Source organism: Stenella coeruleoalba (assembly GCF_951394435.1).
Source record: "Stenella coeruleoalba genome assembly, chromosome: 5".
Taxonomy (NCBI): domain Eukaryota; kingdom Metazoa; phylum Chordata; class Mammalia; order Artiodactyla; family Delphinidae; genus Stenella; species Stenella coeruleoalba.
In genome coordinates, this window is record NC_137150.1 from 28,525,593 (window position 1) to 28,542,852 (window position 17,260).

General features: G+C 37.6%; 1 protein-coding gene across 4 annotated transcripts in view; it reads left to right on the forward strand.

The window, feature by feature from the left end:
- The window catches only part of PIK3CB (phosphatidylinositol-4,5-bisphosphate 3-kinase catalytic subunit beta), a 195,314-nt gene that overhangs the window by 147,098 nt on the left and 30,956 nt on the right, over window positions 1-17,260 (forward strand). For all 4 annotated transcript variants that reach the window (XM_079923349.1, XM_079923348.1, XM_079923351.1 and 1 more), the window contains 3 exons: window positions 4,065-4,186; window positions 7,500-7,643; window positions 8,896-8,995. In XM_079923349.1, coding sequence (XP_079779475.1) covers window positions 4,065-4,186; window positions 7,500-7,643; window positions 8,896-8,995 — 366 coding nt within the window. The remainder of the gene's footprint in view (window positions 1-4,064; window positions 4,187-7,499; window positions 7,644-8,895; window positions 8,996-17,260) is intronic.

Below are 17,260 nucleotides of genomic sequence, written 5' to 3' on the forward strand. Positions count from 1 at the left end.
ATGTTACTTTGTTGATTTCGTGTAAATTGTCCTTTCCTATATAGGTATGTTTCCAAAGGTTGGGTAATTTTCTGCAGGAGAAATTTTGAGGTTTTCAACTCTTACATATTCTGGTCTAAATGGTAAACTAGAAAGTTTTAAGATTTCAAAATCCCAGATTCCGGGTAGGTTTTCTATATCTTTTACTAAAGATAATTAAGACTTAGGTCTTGGTGTAATCATCTGTAATTACTACCAGCATGTGGTAGGTTCTGGGCTACTTCTAACAGTTTCATCAATGAACTCCAAGGTTTTAATCTTAAGACCTTTTGCAGTGAGTGTCCTAAAATGAATATGTATTGTTTGAAAATTACCTCTATTTGTAAAAGTTAACATTTTAGATCATAAGCCATTCAGATCAATTTTACTGTTTATTTAAAGTTGGTCAGTGTTGATGAATATTTGTCTTTAAGCAGAAAAGCAAAAGGGGAACAAATGTTTGATCCAAAAAAGCCACCAAATTTTAGCTACTTGATTTAATTTTCAAGACTATGTGAAAAAGCACTGGCATTATTAAATTCACTTGCTTATCAGTGCTCTACAGAAAGATTCTTGAAATTATTTCTTAATCAGAATGAATACATTTGGCATATTAAAATAATGTTATTCACCTTACTTGAATTCAAGTGATCTTTTAAAAATTTTTCTTGTCTTATTAAATCTATAATGACTTTAAAAATTTAGTCAAGAAATGTATATTTCTTTTAATCAGGTATATTTTTTTTAAATCTTTGATTTTATTGTTTTACTTCGTAAATTAAGTTTAGAAAGTATTTCTTTTGAGTTTATTCCTAGGGTCTAACAATTTTTTTGGAATCATGTTACAAAATTATATGATGTGCCTTGTTTAAACTGGTTACACAGACCACATGAAAATTACTTACTCTGAAAAGGAACTATTTTTGTCATCTAGATAGATTTTAATTGTTCTGACACAGTTGTCTTCTAACCATTTATTTATTTAAATTCAAGGTTAGTTTTCTATGAACCCCCCCAATGGTTGAATATAAGCATTTTTTAACTGGCACATTTGCCTACTTCTCAATGAATAGCATTCATTTCTAAGTGCCTATCCAAGAAATGCATCGTATTATTATTTTGCATATAATTAGAATAGAAAAAAATTTCTTGCTGTTCTCTTAAGATATCTGAGAGGGAGGTTTTGTATGTCAACTGTCAGAAAATGGAATGAGACAATTCGGGCTTAATATTTCTTTATTCGAACCCCAGGGGCAGAAATTTTTACACTGAGGAGTTTAGTTTACTATACTTGTCTCATTTCCATGAGTAAATCTAAAGCATTGTTTTCAGATATAACTTAACTTCCTCCATTGTGGTAGAAGAAAGTCTGTAGTGTAACTTAATATTCTTATAGAAAAACCTAAATGTGTGTAAGGAAGTATAGGAAGGTATGAATTTCACGATCCTAATCCCCCCCTTTAGTAGTCTAGAAAAGAAAATCAACGGAATAAAAAGTAATGTGTTTTGGCTTCTCCCCCAGCCCTATCCCATTGCCAGTTACACTGAACTGGTATAAGAGAATATAAACTGTATTTTCAATGAATTGACTACCTAAGAGAAGTGGAGAGTCAGAACCTGGTGCACATATTCTGCAGGCATATGCCACTGGTGAAAATTCTATAGAAGGGTAGCCTCCCATTAATCCACAGGAAAACATTCTGTTGGCATACTGCAGAAGGGGTTTCAATAGCCTCTTGCAGCAGACAGGTAATTAATTAGTCAGCACTGCTTTCACTATTTATATGGCTGAGTCAGATTTCCCTTCCCTGTTTGCTTCCATAGCTTTCTCCAAACTGAAGAGATGAGTTTTGGTAATTTATTTAATTTTATGTTTATATTATTGATTTAATAATTTAATAATCTTAGCAAAAGTTATAACTTTTCAATAGTAGGGCTGTTTTTAACCTATACCATAGTTGAACCTCTGGTATTACATAACATTATCTATCCTTTACAGTATTGTTTTTGTGGAGCAGTGTATATTCCACGTGTTAACTGGGGATGCTAGGAGGTTTTTTTAAGCTATCATTTCAGACCCTCAAGAAACAGTCCCCTTTATCCATAAGGAGGAATACTAGTCCATTAGGGCCTTGGGGAAAGTGGGCAGGGAGCCCCATCAGTGATAAAACATGGGGTGATGTAGGTGTTTCATATCTTTAAAGCAATATTGCCCAAACTTTTGTTCAATTATTACACTCCTTAGGACCCTTTTTACATATTTTCCCCAATAGCCCCATCCCCATGGGATTTTGATACCACAGATAAGTGTATGTTTGCCTATGTAGTGTATGCATATATGTACTTTGTATATTAAAAGAGCAAGTATAAGACAATCTTTTTATTCAGTATAAGTTTAAGAATAATTGAACCAAAATTTAAGGTAAAGGTTAAAATGTAAAAACTAACATTTTGTTGTATTTGTTGAATAACTGATGTAATTCATTATGTAAATTGTAATGTATCACATTTCATATCCATGTTAGTAATTTATGTAAATATATATTAAAAAGGCAATGCAGTCAACTTTTAAAAATTACTCAAAAGGGTTATTTTTTCTGCTAATGTAAAATAATTGAAAATTAATTTTTTAAAAATTATATCATTAGAGAACTTCTAAATTTGCTTCATATGAGAAGATACCTTTTAACTTAGCTGCTAGATACTCATTTAGATATTGACTTTTGAGCACTTGACAAGTTAATGAGAGGTTGAATAATTTGGAGAATTAAAATAATAAAATGTAAATTATTTTTATGTAATTTTCAAAGCCCAGGTCTCTCGCAGATGCTCAAGTGACAAACGACAAGGCAGGCAGCAGGTACTGCAAGCCATCTCTTGCAACATGACTTTGAGATTGAGCAGGCAACTGAGAGAAAAGCCTCCAACCATTGCCATCTATTTGCCATATTCTTGTAGCTCTCATCTTGCATACATTTTGTGTTTCTTCCTTGGACTTGATGTCAGTGCTACATAAGTGATACCCAAGAAAACCCAACAATATAAATCAGATATTAAGGAATAAGATTTTGTCCGAGAAGGTTGAGCTTTGGAGGGCCACAAATCATAATTATCAAAAAATGTTTTGCTTTCCTCCGTAACCACTTTTCTTCCCACTTACCATCCCTGATAAGAATGTAAGCTATAAATATATCAAAACCATGAGGAGGAAGGGACTCTTCCCAAAATTGACCCTTAAAAAAAAATCAACCCTGATGAGTCTCACTGTGTTCTGATGGGAGGCAGGTAAGAATCCTTTCTAGAGATTTGGGTTTTCTGGAACTAGGGTTTCCAAAGATGTGGCCATGTCCACCTGAACCCACCCTTCACCAGTACTCCCAGCTCATTCCCCCATGGGATTCTTTTTTATCCTATATCTAGGTCATTTCTAAGCGGCATCTGTAAGTGGGAAACTGGCTGTATTTATCTTGTGTATATAAATAACTAGGTACTGTGATTTAATGGATTTAAACATGTTATAGTCAATAAAGTTTTGTAAAGTGATACTCTTAAAAATATTAAGAACTAAAAGTAAACTTCCTCAAGATAATTTTATGTTGTTATAATGCACTTTTTTATATATAAATTGCCTTTCATTAGTTTGAGCCTTGCAGCTTATATTTGTACTTTGAGTTTGACCTTTAAGTATTTCTTGATTATTTCCCTCTGCTGTTTCCCCTCTCCCCTTCCTCTCACCTTTCCCCCTACCTTCTGCCCCCATCTTTTTTTCCCTTAAAAAATTATTTAATGATTGTAGAATTCATATATTCAGTGTATCATTCTACCTCCAGGTAAGTACATAATAGCTTTTTCACTTGCTTACCGATAGAATCTTTCAACAGAGACAATCTTTATTAATCTGTATTAACAACAGTGGATTTTTGAGGCCTTAGTAACTGCAAGTATGCTTCTCCTTTCTTTTGACCCATCTCTGCTCCTGTGTACCAAGGAAAAGTAGATTACTTTTCTCTCCTATAATTTCTGAACCAGTTTCAATTTTTAAACAGCTTCAGGCACTACTTCAGATTTGGCCTAAACTGCCCCCCCGGGAGGCCCTGGAGCTTCTAGATTTCAACTATCCAGATCAGTACGTGCGAGAATATGCTGTGGGCTGTCTGCAACAGATGAGGTATCTCCTGCAGGAGGCTTTTTTGGGTCAAGGAATAACTTGTGGGTGGGAAGAGAAGTTGATGTCTGCTTGAATGTCTTGTAAGAAAGGAAAAGGATAGGAATGACCAAGTTCAAAGCATCTGTTCCCTCCTTCCTCCCACTCTCCCACAGTCTCTCCTGTTTTCTCCCCCCACCCCGCCCCATCTCCTCCGATCCTCCCCGACTCTCGCGCTCTCTCTCTCTCTCTCTCTCTCTCTGTTTTTTGTTTTTTTTGGCGTGGCTGCCTGGCATGCAGGATCTTAGTTCCTGACCAGGGATCGAACCTACGCCCTCTGCAGTGGAAGCGTGGAGTCTTAACCACTGGGCCACCAGGGAAGTCCCCACCCTATATGATAAAACAAAAAAGCAAGCAAAAACTGCATGGGGTGGTCCCCAAGAACACCCTCAGGTTCCATGACTTACTAGGAGGACTCATAGGACTCAGCATATAGTCACCCTTGGCTAAGATTTATTACATAAAAAGTATACAGAGCAGTACTGGGAAAGGAAAAAAATTCATGGGGCAAAGTCTGGAGGAAACCAGGGAGATGCTTCTAAGAGTTCTTTCCCAGTGGAATCGCACTGAATACACTTAATTCCCCCAGCAACAAGTTGTGACAGCACACCTGAATACTGTCTACCAGGGAAGCTTGTTACAGACTTGGTGGCCAGGGTTTTTTTTGCGGGGAGGGCAGTGCTAGTCACATGAGCACCCTCTGCCTAGCATATTCCCAAATTCTAGACTCCCGGAACAAAAATGCGTGTTGAGCATAAAACATACTGTTTGCAAAAACAGTTTAGGCATAGTAAGCCACTCTTATCTGTTAAGGTGGTGGGAAGCCTTCCGAAATCTACATTCCCAGATGCCGGTCAAGGGCTAACCTTGTAAGCATGCTTTATCAAAGGATAGCAGTCAGGCTTGCTCCTCTGTTAACTCTTTTCTGTCCATTACCCACAATTAAGAAATGTTAATATTTTTTCTTTTTTTAAATGTTAATATTTTTGACTTTTTTTAAGTTTGTATTTTATTTATTTTTTTAAACTTAAAAATTTTTTTTTTTTTAATTCTTTGGCTGCATTGGGTCTTCGTTGCTGCGTGCAGGCTTTCTCTAGTTGCAGCAAGCGGGGGCTACTCTTCACTGCGGTGCGCGGGCTTCTCATTACGGTGGCTTCTCTTGTTGCAGAGAACGGGCTCTAGGCATGCAGGCCTCAGTAGTTGTGGCATGCAGGCTCAGTAGCTGTGGCTCACGGGCTCTAGAGCACAGGCTCAGTAGTTGCTGCCCACGGGCTTAGTTGCTCCGCGGCACGTGCAATCTTCCCGGACCAGGGCTCAAACCTGTGTCCCCCACATTGGCAGACAGATTCTTAACCACTGTGCCACCAGGGAAGCCCTAAGTTTGTATTTTAAAGCAATTAACGTTACAGCTAAAGTCCTCATAGTTTCCTCACTCAATCCTGATTATTTTCACTTCCCAGAGGCAACTGTTATCACGAATTTGGTGTATATCCTTCTATACCATAATTTTCTGTTTTTACCACATTTATATATCTATAAAATACAGATATGGGATAATATTGTACATTTAAAAATCACACAGCTGTGTCTTGCCATATATATTGTTTTACATAGTTTTTTTCCTTTATTCAACATTAGGTTTTTGAGGTCAGTCTCTCAAAATGTAGTTTATTCTTTTCACTATATAAATGTAGTGAAATGTAGTTTACTATATAAATGTAGTTTATTTACATATAAATGTAGTTTATTCCTTTCACTACTGTGTGATATTCTTTCATAGAGATGTATCGTATTTACTCCATTTCTCTATTGAGGAACATTTTAAATTTTCTCAAAATTTCCCTCTTAACAAACAATGCTACAGTGAACATGCTTGTACAATCTCTTTAGGGTAGTACATGTGTGAGAATCTATGGGATTTCTTGGATGAAATGTCATTATTGAGACAGTCTTAGACAATGGGCATTTTCAGGTTTATCCATTTTCTTACTAGCCTCAAAATGAGGGGTTATACCATATGGTCATTTGAAAAACAAAAGTTCTCAGAAAATTATGGATACTGTGATACATTTTTTTCCTTTTCTTCTTTTTAAAATAAATCATTTATGTTTTAAATTGTGTGCTCTCCAAAACAAATTATACAAACTCTTTAACAGTGGTTATTTTGGGGGAGTGAAATAAGAAGTGTAAGGAAAGAGGAAGCCTCTTCTTTTCTATACTTCTATCTTTTACACTACTTATAGATTTTATAGTGGGCATGGATTTTACAATAAACTTAAGATGGTTTTATAGATAGTTTTAAAAAATGAGGCTCCCAGTTGTTCCTCAGTCTCTCTGTTTGCATTGGAGATCTGAAGGGGAGGGGCTACCTGGCCCCCCTTGGACTGAGCTAAGTGTTTTTCTTAAATATATTGATCCCTAGGAGGAGATTGCTGTGATCCCCATGTTCCATATAGGTAATTCTAATGTGTCTTCCTATGTTAAATTTTCTGGTATGAGGTTTTTTCTGGTGTATAGTATCCTAGGTTTCAGTCCCAGGTCAGTATCCTAGGTTTCATTCCCAGGTCTGCTTTAGACTACTGCTTAACCATTTATTGTCCAAGACTATAGTCACCAAGTAGAGGACTTGGGATGCATATCTTACCTGACTACTGGAATTGCCTTTGATGGGAGTGTGTTTACATGTGAATGGTTTGGAGATGGATACAAAATAGAGAGCCCGAACATTAATTAATTCAGCTCATTTAATTACAATAGTATGTCAATTCAATGAATCCATTCCCACTTACAAATACACTCTTTATCCTTCAAACTATTTGAAGATTTTAATTGTTCATTCATTTTCTGGAGCAAAAATTACTTAATCCCAATGATATGAAAGGAAAATAAGTTGAAGTACTGATGGAATTTGTATTTTAAAAAGCTGGTTGGTTGACTGAGCACGTAACTTTTTCAGCATGATCAGAAAACTATTACCTAATTTTATTATAACTCTCGGCTGATTATAAATACAATCATCAGTTGTATAAACCTAGTTAACTTAATAAAAATGCCCCATATATCTGTTCTTTGCTCCTTTTCACTCTTCTGCACATCAGAAATTCTCAGCTTTTCTTATGTTATTGTAACAGTGAAACAGTGAATGTAAGTGTGCCCCAAGCTTGACCCAAAAGAACCATTGTGTTTCAGTAAGTTAGTATTTGATAAGTTTGATAGGAATGGGTCTTTTTCCAGCACCGATTGTTGAGTGACTTACTGTGTCTTTTGTTTTTTTCAGTGATGAAGAACTCTCTCAATATCTTTTACAGTTGGTGCAAGTTTTAAAATATGAGCCTTTTCTTGATTGTGCCCTCTCTAGATTCCTACTAGAAAGAGCACTTGCTAATCGGAGGATAGGGCAGTTTTTATTTTGGCACCTTAGGTAAGTCTTTTATATTTCAAATCAAATCCACCACGTGCTTTTGTAAATATTAACCAGCATAATACAGGACATGTAGTAAAACAGTCTAGCTGCTTTAGTTGTTTCTGAGTCATCCATAACATTTATGCTTTCTTGGTATCTACTCCTATTTCTTGATACCCAGACTCTCAATTTTCATGATTTGGCAAAGTAACTGAGATAAGTGTCCCTTTATGCCTCCTTGATTTATAACTGAAATTAATAATTTTTATTATGATAATTATAATTAATAATTATTATTATTATAATGTATTGCTATTTTCCAGTAAAGTTTACTTATTGTGTTAATATTTTTGGACTAAAAACGTACTTATTGGGTAGTGGTATCATCATTGCTACTATTGCATAAATAAAGATTTTAAAGTTTTCCTATAACAACAGCAACTTTATTTTTAGCTTCTTTATTAACTAGGTCATTTTCAGAAATACATGAATCTTATTAAACCAAGTTTATATAGGAGTAAAATAGGGAAAGAGAACTAAAGTTCTTCTGTTGCCTAGGAAGGTTGTCAATTCCTCATTTCTCACGCTATACTTGGACATTTGTGATTTTTTCCATCTGGACTTCAGAGTACTGAAGCTAATCATTAACAGAAAAAAATAACTTTTCTCCTTTTTGGCTAAGCTTCTTAAGGAAAATAAGCTGTATAGTATTTTGATGTTAATTTTAGGAGTTATATTTCTGAATCTTGATTTCTTTATTATCCATAGTTTTTCCTTTCTTGTTTTTAACTTGTCTTCTTTTCTCATCCATTTCAATCTTCTTATTTTTAAATCCCTCAAGGAATAACAAAATAAGGTATTCCTTCCTTTTTCAAATGTGTACACCATTCTTTAAGTGAAAAAAAAAATCACATAGAAGCTAATTGAGGGATTAGTCAATTGTGTGATCTGAGTCAGATCTGTGTTTCATCTGAGTTGTCTGTAAATTGGTAGTATTACCATTTCACTCCAAAAAAACAAATAAGATGTGGTAACTTTGGATTTCTAGGAGTAAACAATGAACTAATGATAAAATCACATATCTTTTTGAACTGTAGTGTTTAAAGAATTAAAAGTTGAGCATCCCATCTGTGATTGTGTACAAGATGATGTGTTCTCCCTTTCTTTGATTAGCATAATAAGTTAATTTCATAATAGAATAAAGAAGTCAGTATTTTTATTTGGTGACCTGAAGTGTTTGATAAATCTTCATAATATTAACTTTCTGCAGGTCAGAAGTGCACATTCCTGCTGTTTCAGTACAATTTGGTGTCATCCTTGAAGCATACTGCCGGGGAAGCGTAGGTCACATGAAAGCGCTTTCCAAGCAGGTATCAGCTTATTTTAATCTTCATGTTCACTTTGTCACATGGTATTTGATAAATTGTGTCATATGCTAGTTCTCCTATCACAGTATTTCATAGAAGTTTCAATAACTGAACCCAGTTAATACATTTTTTAATCAAAATGTAAGCCAAGAAATGAAGTTTCAACAAATTCAGCAGAATATTATTAATTGAATGCTATCTGAAAAATTAGGATTCCTTATAGTATTAACACCATGCCTTAAATTTTAGTAGGAAATACCTATTTAGACATGCTTAACAATGGATTTGATGGTAACAAAGATTATGAAATCTTTAGACGCTGTTTTTCCATACCCCTGAGTTACTCTTTCCAGTTAGTATAGTATTTATGATTCATACGCTCTGCCATTTGTTTTAAACTGAGATATTTTGACACCTAAGTTTGTAGGTGTTACAGCTTCTAGAATTCAGAATCCTCAAGCTGCTTTTTCAAACTATATATACATGCCTGAAATTGTGATGCTCTCCCACATTCCCTCATTTTCTTCCTAGGCCTTCATTTTCTAATCATTTCAGGTGATGAGTTATTAGTGATACTAATAGGTCAGATATTAAATGCTTACTGTATGCCAGGAAGTATACTAAGTGTTTAAAGTATGCTATTTTACTCTCCTAATAATGTGCCACAGTATTTACTGTTACTGTCTGGATTTGACAAGGTGAAAAAACAATCTCTCCAAGAGATTAAGTAACTTGCCTAAAAACCCACAACTATTAAGTAAAAGAGTAAGTTTCCGACTTAACTCTCTGTCCAACTATAAAACTAAATCTCTTTTTATTATACCGGGAGTTTTCAAACCTTTTAAGCAAAACCTCTCTTTTTTAAATCAAAACTCAAAGATAGATCCATTTTACAAAATAGACAACAATGTCATTTTATCAGTATAAATGTATCTTTGAAGCTAAAATAAAACATAAGCCATTAAACAGAATCATGATGCTGTTTTATTGAACACAGAATTTCATCGGGCGTTATTGTTGACAGTTGTCTCAGTATCCAGTTATTTGTGTATTTTATTTTGGAGATAATCCTGACTTATACCTCTAAGTAATTACAAATAGTAATGGTTTTTAAAGAGCTTTCTTGCAAATGAGAAACATAACCTTGGCCCAAGCTTGATTTGTTGGTGTCTTCTTGGTCCCCTGAAGGATGAGATGAGAGCATTTCTGCCGTCAGGTAAAGCAGCTCTGTATTAGCTTCTTCATGCTGGAATCCTTCATTGACAGATAGCAACGATATGCTCTTGTTCTCTAGCAATAGTTTTTCCTAAATTGAGTATTATCTAACATAACTCAAGAAGATTTTTTAAAATGGTTTAATATATATTTACTCAGAACCTGCTATATGCTAGGGTTTGTGTTGCTGTTGGTGATATGAAGTCATATTAGCTATGTTGCTGTCATCAAGGATTTTATATTCCACAGAGTAGGTACACAAATTAGTGATATTATGATGGCAGTGTTATTAATGGGAGTATTATGTATGGTAGCAGAAAAAAGAGGCACATATTCTAGCTTAGGGCATTAGGCAAGAGGTCACAGTGCAGGTGACACGTTGTGGGTTTTGATGATCTGGTTAGCTAGTTGGAGAGTGTGGTAGTCAGTGCTCTACAGAGAGACAATTGTGTTTGTGTCTATATAGAGAGAGTGAAGGGGGCAGGTGGGTGAGATTGAGATTTATTATAAAGAATTGGCTCATGTGATAATGGAGGCCAAGAAGTCCCAAGATCTGCAGTCAAGCAAGCTGGAAATCCAGGAGAGCTGGTGTAGTTCCAGCCTGAGTCTGAAGGCCTGAGAACCTGGAGAGCCAACAGTATGAGTACCAGTCTGAAAGCAGACTTGACACCCAAGAAGAGCCATTGTTTCAGTTCAACTCTGAAGGCAGGAAAAGAACAATATCCCAGCTCTAGGCAGTCAGGCAGGTGGAATTCCTTCTTTCTTGCAGGAGGGTCTGCCTTTTGTTCTATTCAAATGTTTGGATGAGGCCCACCCACATAAGGGAGGGCAATCAGCTATATTCAGTCTACCTATTCAAATGTTAATCTCATCCAGAAACACCTAGAATAATGTTGGTCCAAGTATCTGAACACTCCGTGGCCCTGTCAAGTTGATATGTAAAATTAGCCATCACAGGTCAACTTGGCATCCATATGTAGCTCCTTAAACCCTTACTTAATCTCTAAATAAAGCCAATAACAAGGTCAAAATTCCACCTAACATGATACAACGAGGCTGAGTACCACCAATTACTCATTAACTTCTTTCTCAGAGGAGGAGATAATCTCCTTGAGTGGCGTTTGTTCTTCTCCTTAATTCCCTGTAAATTAAGTAGTATGTTGTAAAATTAATAATACTTAAATATTAAGATGTAAGTAATGATATAAAGTTAATGTATCTTATGTTACATGTTAACGGAATAAGAGTGAGAAGGAAACAAAGATATTTGTTATATATGTGTGTATATATGTGTGCATACACCCGTATTCATAACAAAATAAGATATTCATGACAGTCCTCATTTCTGTAACTGATCACGTGGTTATATCTGGTATTTATCACTACCATCTTCTAACCCATCCTGTATTCCCTTTGTCTTCGGCAAGCACCTCGGTTGTGTTCTTTACATGCTGGGATGACCTAAAGCTTCATTCTTGAAGAGTCTAGGCCATTAGTACTCCTACCTGGATTGACTTGTAATTTCCCATTGATCTTAATCACTGGACTTGGTAATACTAAGAGATCACCTATATTCTAGACATACTCTTCCCTAATTTCTGCTTTGCAGTCAGGATCAATCATCCTAGCCAGCACCATAATGTACTTCTTTGCCTGTTGATCCAGAAGCATGAGGAGCCCAAAATGGCTGGGTAGGAGTCTTACCATCCAGTTCAATGGAATTGTTGTGTCTCCCAGTAGAATCATTCTCTCTGTAACTAAGACCTCTGTGCCAACAGAGCATAAGATCTCAGGAACAGGAGGCAAAAATTTTGTTAGTGGGTCATTAGGGGTAATAGTGAGAGGGTACTACTTCCATTTTCACACCTTCATGGAACTGTGAATCCTGGCTATTGGAGAAACAGCATCATATATTGGATGCTGATTCAGAGCATATACAGCCTTCTACAGAACCTTGCCCCAGCCCTGCAAGGTATTCACATCTAGCCAGCACTGTAATTGTCTTCAAAAGGCCATTCCACTGTTTTATCAAGGCAGCTACTTCTAAATGGTAGGGAACATGGTAAGACTAGTGAATTCTATGAGCACGAGCCCATTGCTGTACTTTATTTGCTGTGAAATGAGTTCCTTGATCAGAAGCAATGCTATGTGGAATGCCATGATGGTGGCTAAGGTGTTTTATAAGTCCATGGATGGTAGTTTTGGCAGAAACATTGTAGGCAAATTCATATCCAGAGTGTTTGTTCCAGTAAGAATAAGGTACTGCCCTTTCCAGAAGGGAAGCAGTCCCATGTTATCAACCTGTCATTCCATAGCTGGCTGATCACCCCCAGGAAATGGTGCCATATTGGGCACTCAGTGTTGGTCTCTGGTGCTGGCACATCAGGCACTCAGCAGTGGCCGTAGCAGGTGGGCTTTGGTGAGTGGAGGTTCATGTTGCTGAGCACATACATAACCTCTATCCCTGCCACTGTTCTCCATTGGATGGTGACCGGGTTGGCTGAGGAAAGGCTGGCTGGTATACATGGAATGGGTCATCCTATCCACTTTATAAAAATCTTCCAAGGTTAAACTTTGGTGAGCATACAGTGGGACAAAAATATCTTTTATTTTTTTGCCCATTCAGAGAGGTCTATCACATACCTCTTCCTTAAATTTCCTTGTCACTAGTTTTCCAATCATGTTCCTTCTAAGTCTCTGACCAGTGTTGGTCACAGCTCGTGAATTGCTATATAATTGCACATATGGCCATTTCTCCTTCCAAGCAAAGTGAACAAACAGGTGCACTTTCTGAAGTTCTTCACACTGGGAGTATTTCCCTTCACCACTGTCCTTCAGGAATGTTCCAGAAGGGGGCTCTAGTACCACAGTTGTCCACTTTTGTATGGCGCCTACCTATTGTAATCCAATAATCTGTAAACCATGGTTAAGTCTTCTCTTCCTGTGTCAGCTGATCATAAGGAACTCCCCATGAGGCCATGCTGCAGGATAGGATAGAGAAGGTAGTATAACAGGAGTGAGAAACCACGGACATTTGGGCCACTTCTTCATGTCACTTGTGCCTTCAGGACCCGATTGGGCCCAGTCTCGTATATAACCACGTTCACTTGATGATGGAGTGCCACTGTGCTTGCCCATCTTTATGTGTGGTGGGTCAGATAACACCTGGTTCATGACAGGCAGCTCAGGTTGCATGGTTACTTCATGGCCAGTGGTTAAGCGTTGTCTCTACTGAAACCCAGAAGCAAGCTAAGAGCTGTTTCTCAAAAGGAGAGTAGTTATCAGTAGGGCATGGTAGATTTTGTTTTTCCCCAAAATCCTAAGGACCTGTGCTGTGATTCACCTATAGGAGCCTGCCAAAGGCTCCAAATAGCATCCCTATATGTCACTGACAGATCTAGCGCCATTAGGTCTGCTGGATCATGTGGCCACAACTTGCATGGCAGTTTGGGCCTGCTGCAGAGCATTCTCTTGTTCTGGGCCTCACTCAAAACCGGCACCTCGGGCTTCCCTGGTGGCGCAGTGGTTGAGAGTCCGCCTGCTGATGCAGGGGACACAGGTTCGTGCCCAGGTCTGGGAAGATCCCACATGCCGCGGAGCGGCTGGGCCCGTGAGCCATGGCCGCTGAGCCTGCGTGTCCGGAGCCTGTGCTCCGCAACGGGAGAGGCCACAACAGTGAGAGGCCCGTGTACCGCAAAAAAAAAAAAAAAACCAAAAAAAACAAACTGGCACCTTTTGAGGTGCTGGGTCACTCAGTAAATAGGCCAGAGTGCATGAGGAATATGTTGCCTCCAGAATCCAAAGAGACCCACTAGGTGTTGTGCCTTATTTTTGGTTGTAAGCAAATAAATTACTCTTCACCTTAGAAGGGATATCTTGACATGCTCCATACCACTTTAACCCTAGAAGATGCACTGAGATTGAAGGCCTCAAATTTTTGTCGGATTTATTTCCACCTTCTAACATACAAATTTCTTTAAGTCTAGAGTAGTTGCTACATGTTACTTACTAGGTTCAGTCAGCACAATGTTATCACTGTAATGGATCAGCATGATATCTTATTGAAAGGAAAGTCGATTAAGGTTCCGGCAAGCTAAACTATTACATAGAGCTGGAGAATTGATGTACCCCTGAGTTAGGACAATGAAAGTGTATTGTTGGCCTTGCTAACTTAAGCAAATTAATTATGGGGGTCCATATTGACACATACGGAGAAAAAAAGCACTTGTCAGATCAGTAGTTGCATACCATGTGTCAGGGGGTGTGTTTATGCAGTGAAACTACATCTGGTATACCACCTGGTTAATGCTGTAACAATCCACTGTAATTCTCTAAGAGTCATCTATCTTCTTTACAGGCCAAATAGGCAAGATGAATGAGGATGTGATGGGAATCACCACCTTGCATCTTTCAAGTCCTTGGTGATAATACTAATATGTACAGTTACTCTAGGAATGTTTTTACTGTTTTCTTGGGAAGAGACAGTTGTAATAACTTCCACCTGGCCTTTCCCATCATAATAGCTCTCACTCCACGGGTCAGGGAAACAACATAGGGATTCTGCCAGCTCCTGAGTATATATATTTCAGCTATGCATTCCAGAACTAGAGAAATAACCACAGGATGGGCTTGGGACCCACTGGGCCCACCATGGAACAGATTTGTGCTAAAACTCCATTGTTAACTTGGCCTCCATAAGCCCCTACTTTGGTGGACCTCTGATGTTTTGGATCTCTTTGAATTAGTGTCAATTCAGAACCAGTGTCCAGAAGTCCCTGAAAGTTCTGATTATTTCCTTTCCCCCAGTGTGCAGTTGCTATAGTAAAAGGCCATGGGTCCCTTTGGAGAAGCCAGGGGAAAATCAGTTTCAGTCTGGTTGATATAGGAGAGTTCACAGGCATCATTCAGCGTTGATGAAAGCATTGGGGGATTTATTAACTTTTTAGTGTGTCTAAGCCTATGAGTACACGTTAGAGAAGTGAGGTGTTTATTATTGTCATGGTGTAAACGTAGACCATAAGCTGTATGTGACTGTAAGTATTACAGTATGTAAGCTGTAAGTATTGGCAGGGTAGTTTCATCTAGCTGATATAAACTGAAATCAGTATATTCAGTCCACCTAACTGATATTTTCTGTAGTATTAAATATTCTCTCCCAGACTTTACTTTTTGGTACTACATTGTTTTTTCCTTGTGGCAAAGACTCCCCTACCTTTTTTTTTTTTTTTTTTTTTTTTTTTTTTTTTTTTTGCAGTACGCGGGCCTCTCACTGTTGTGGCCTCTCCCATTGCGGAGCACCGGCTCTGTACGCGCAGGCTCAGCGGCCATGGCTCACGGGCCCAGCCGCTCCACGGCATGTGGGATCCTCCTGGACCAGGGCATGAACCTGTGTCCGCAGCATCGGCAGGTGGACTCTCAACCACTGCACCACCAGGGAAGCCCCCACTACAGTTTTTTAACTCATTTGCATTGCCAGAGGAACTACCGTAGGTTTTCATAGATGATTTTAATATTTACGGTTTTTCAACAGAATACACATTTTTCTCAAGTGCTCATGGAACATTCTCCAGTATAGATATCTTGGTTCACAGATCAAGCCTTGGTAAATTTAAGAAAATTGAAATTGTATCAAGTATCTTTTCCGACCACAAAACTATGAGGCTAGGTATCAATTACAGGAAGAAATCTGTAAAAAATACAGACACATGGAGGCTAAACAATACACTACTTAATAACGAAGTGATCACTGAAGAAATCAAAGAGGAAATCAAAAAATACCTAGAAACAAATGACAATGGAGACACGACGACCCAAAACCTATGGGATGCAGCAAAAGCAGTTCTAAGAGGGAAGTTTATAGCAATACACTCCTACCTTAAGAAACAGGAAACGTCTTGAATAAACAACCTAACCTTGCACCTAAAGCAATTAGAGAAAGAAGAACAAAAAAACCCCAAAGTTAGCAGAAGGAAGGAAATCATAAAGATGAGATCAGAAATAAATGAAAAAGAAATGAAGGAAACGATAGCAAAGATCAATAAAACTAAAAGCTGGTTCTTTGAGAAGATAAACAAAATTGATAAACCATTAGCCAGACTCATCAAGAAAAAAAGGGGGAAGACTCAAATCAATAGAATTAGAAAAGAAAAGGGAGAAGTAACAACTGACACTGCAGAAATACAAAAGATCATGAGAGATTACTACAAGCAACTCTATGCCAGTAAAATGGACAACCTGGAAGAAATGGACAAATTCTTAGAAATGCACAACCTGCCAAGACTGAATCAAGAAGAAATAGAAAATATGAACAGACCAATCACAAGCACTGAAATTGAAACTGTGGTTAAAAATCTTCCAACAAACAAAAGCCCAGGGCCAGATGGCTTCACAGACGAATTCTATCAAACATTTAGAGAAGAGCTAACACCTATCCTTCTCAAACTCTTCCAAAATATAGCAGAGGGAGGAACACTCCCAAACTCATTCTACGAGGCCACCATCACCTTGATACCAAAACCAGACAAGGATGTCACAAAGAAAGAAAAGTACAGGCCAGTATCACTGATGAACATAGATGCAAAAATCCTCAACAAAATACTAGCAAACAGAATCCAACAACACATTAAAAGGATCATACACCATGATCAAGTGGGGTTTATCCCAGGAATGCAAGGATTCTTCAGTATACGCAAATCAATCAATGTGATAAACCATATTAACAAATTGAAGGAGAAAAACCATATGAACATCTCAATAGATGCAGAGAAAGCTTTTGACAGAATTCAACACCCATTTATGATAAAAACCCTCCAGAAAGTAGGCATAGAGAGAACTTTCCTCAACATAATAAAGGCCATATATGACAAACCCACAGCCAACATCGTCCTCAATGGTGAAAAACTGAAAGCATTTCCACTAAGATCAGGAACAAGACAAGGTTGCCCACTCTCACCACTCTTATTCAACATAGTTTTGGAAGTTTTAGCCACAGCAATCAGAGAAGAGGAAATAAAAGGAATCCAAATCGGAAAAGAAGTAAAGCTGTCACTGTTT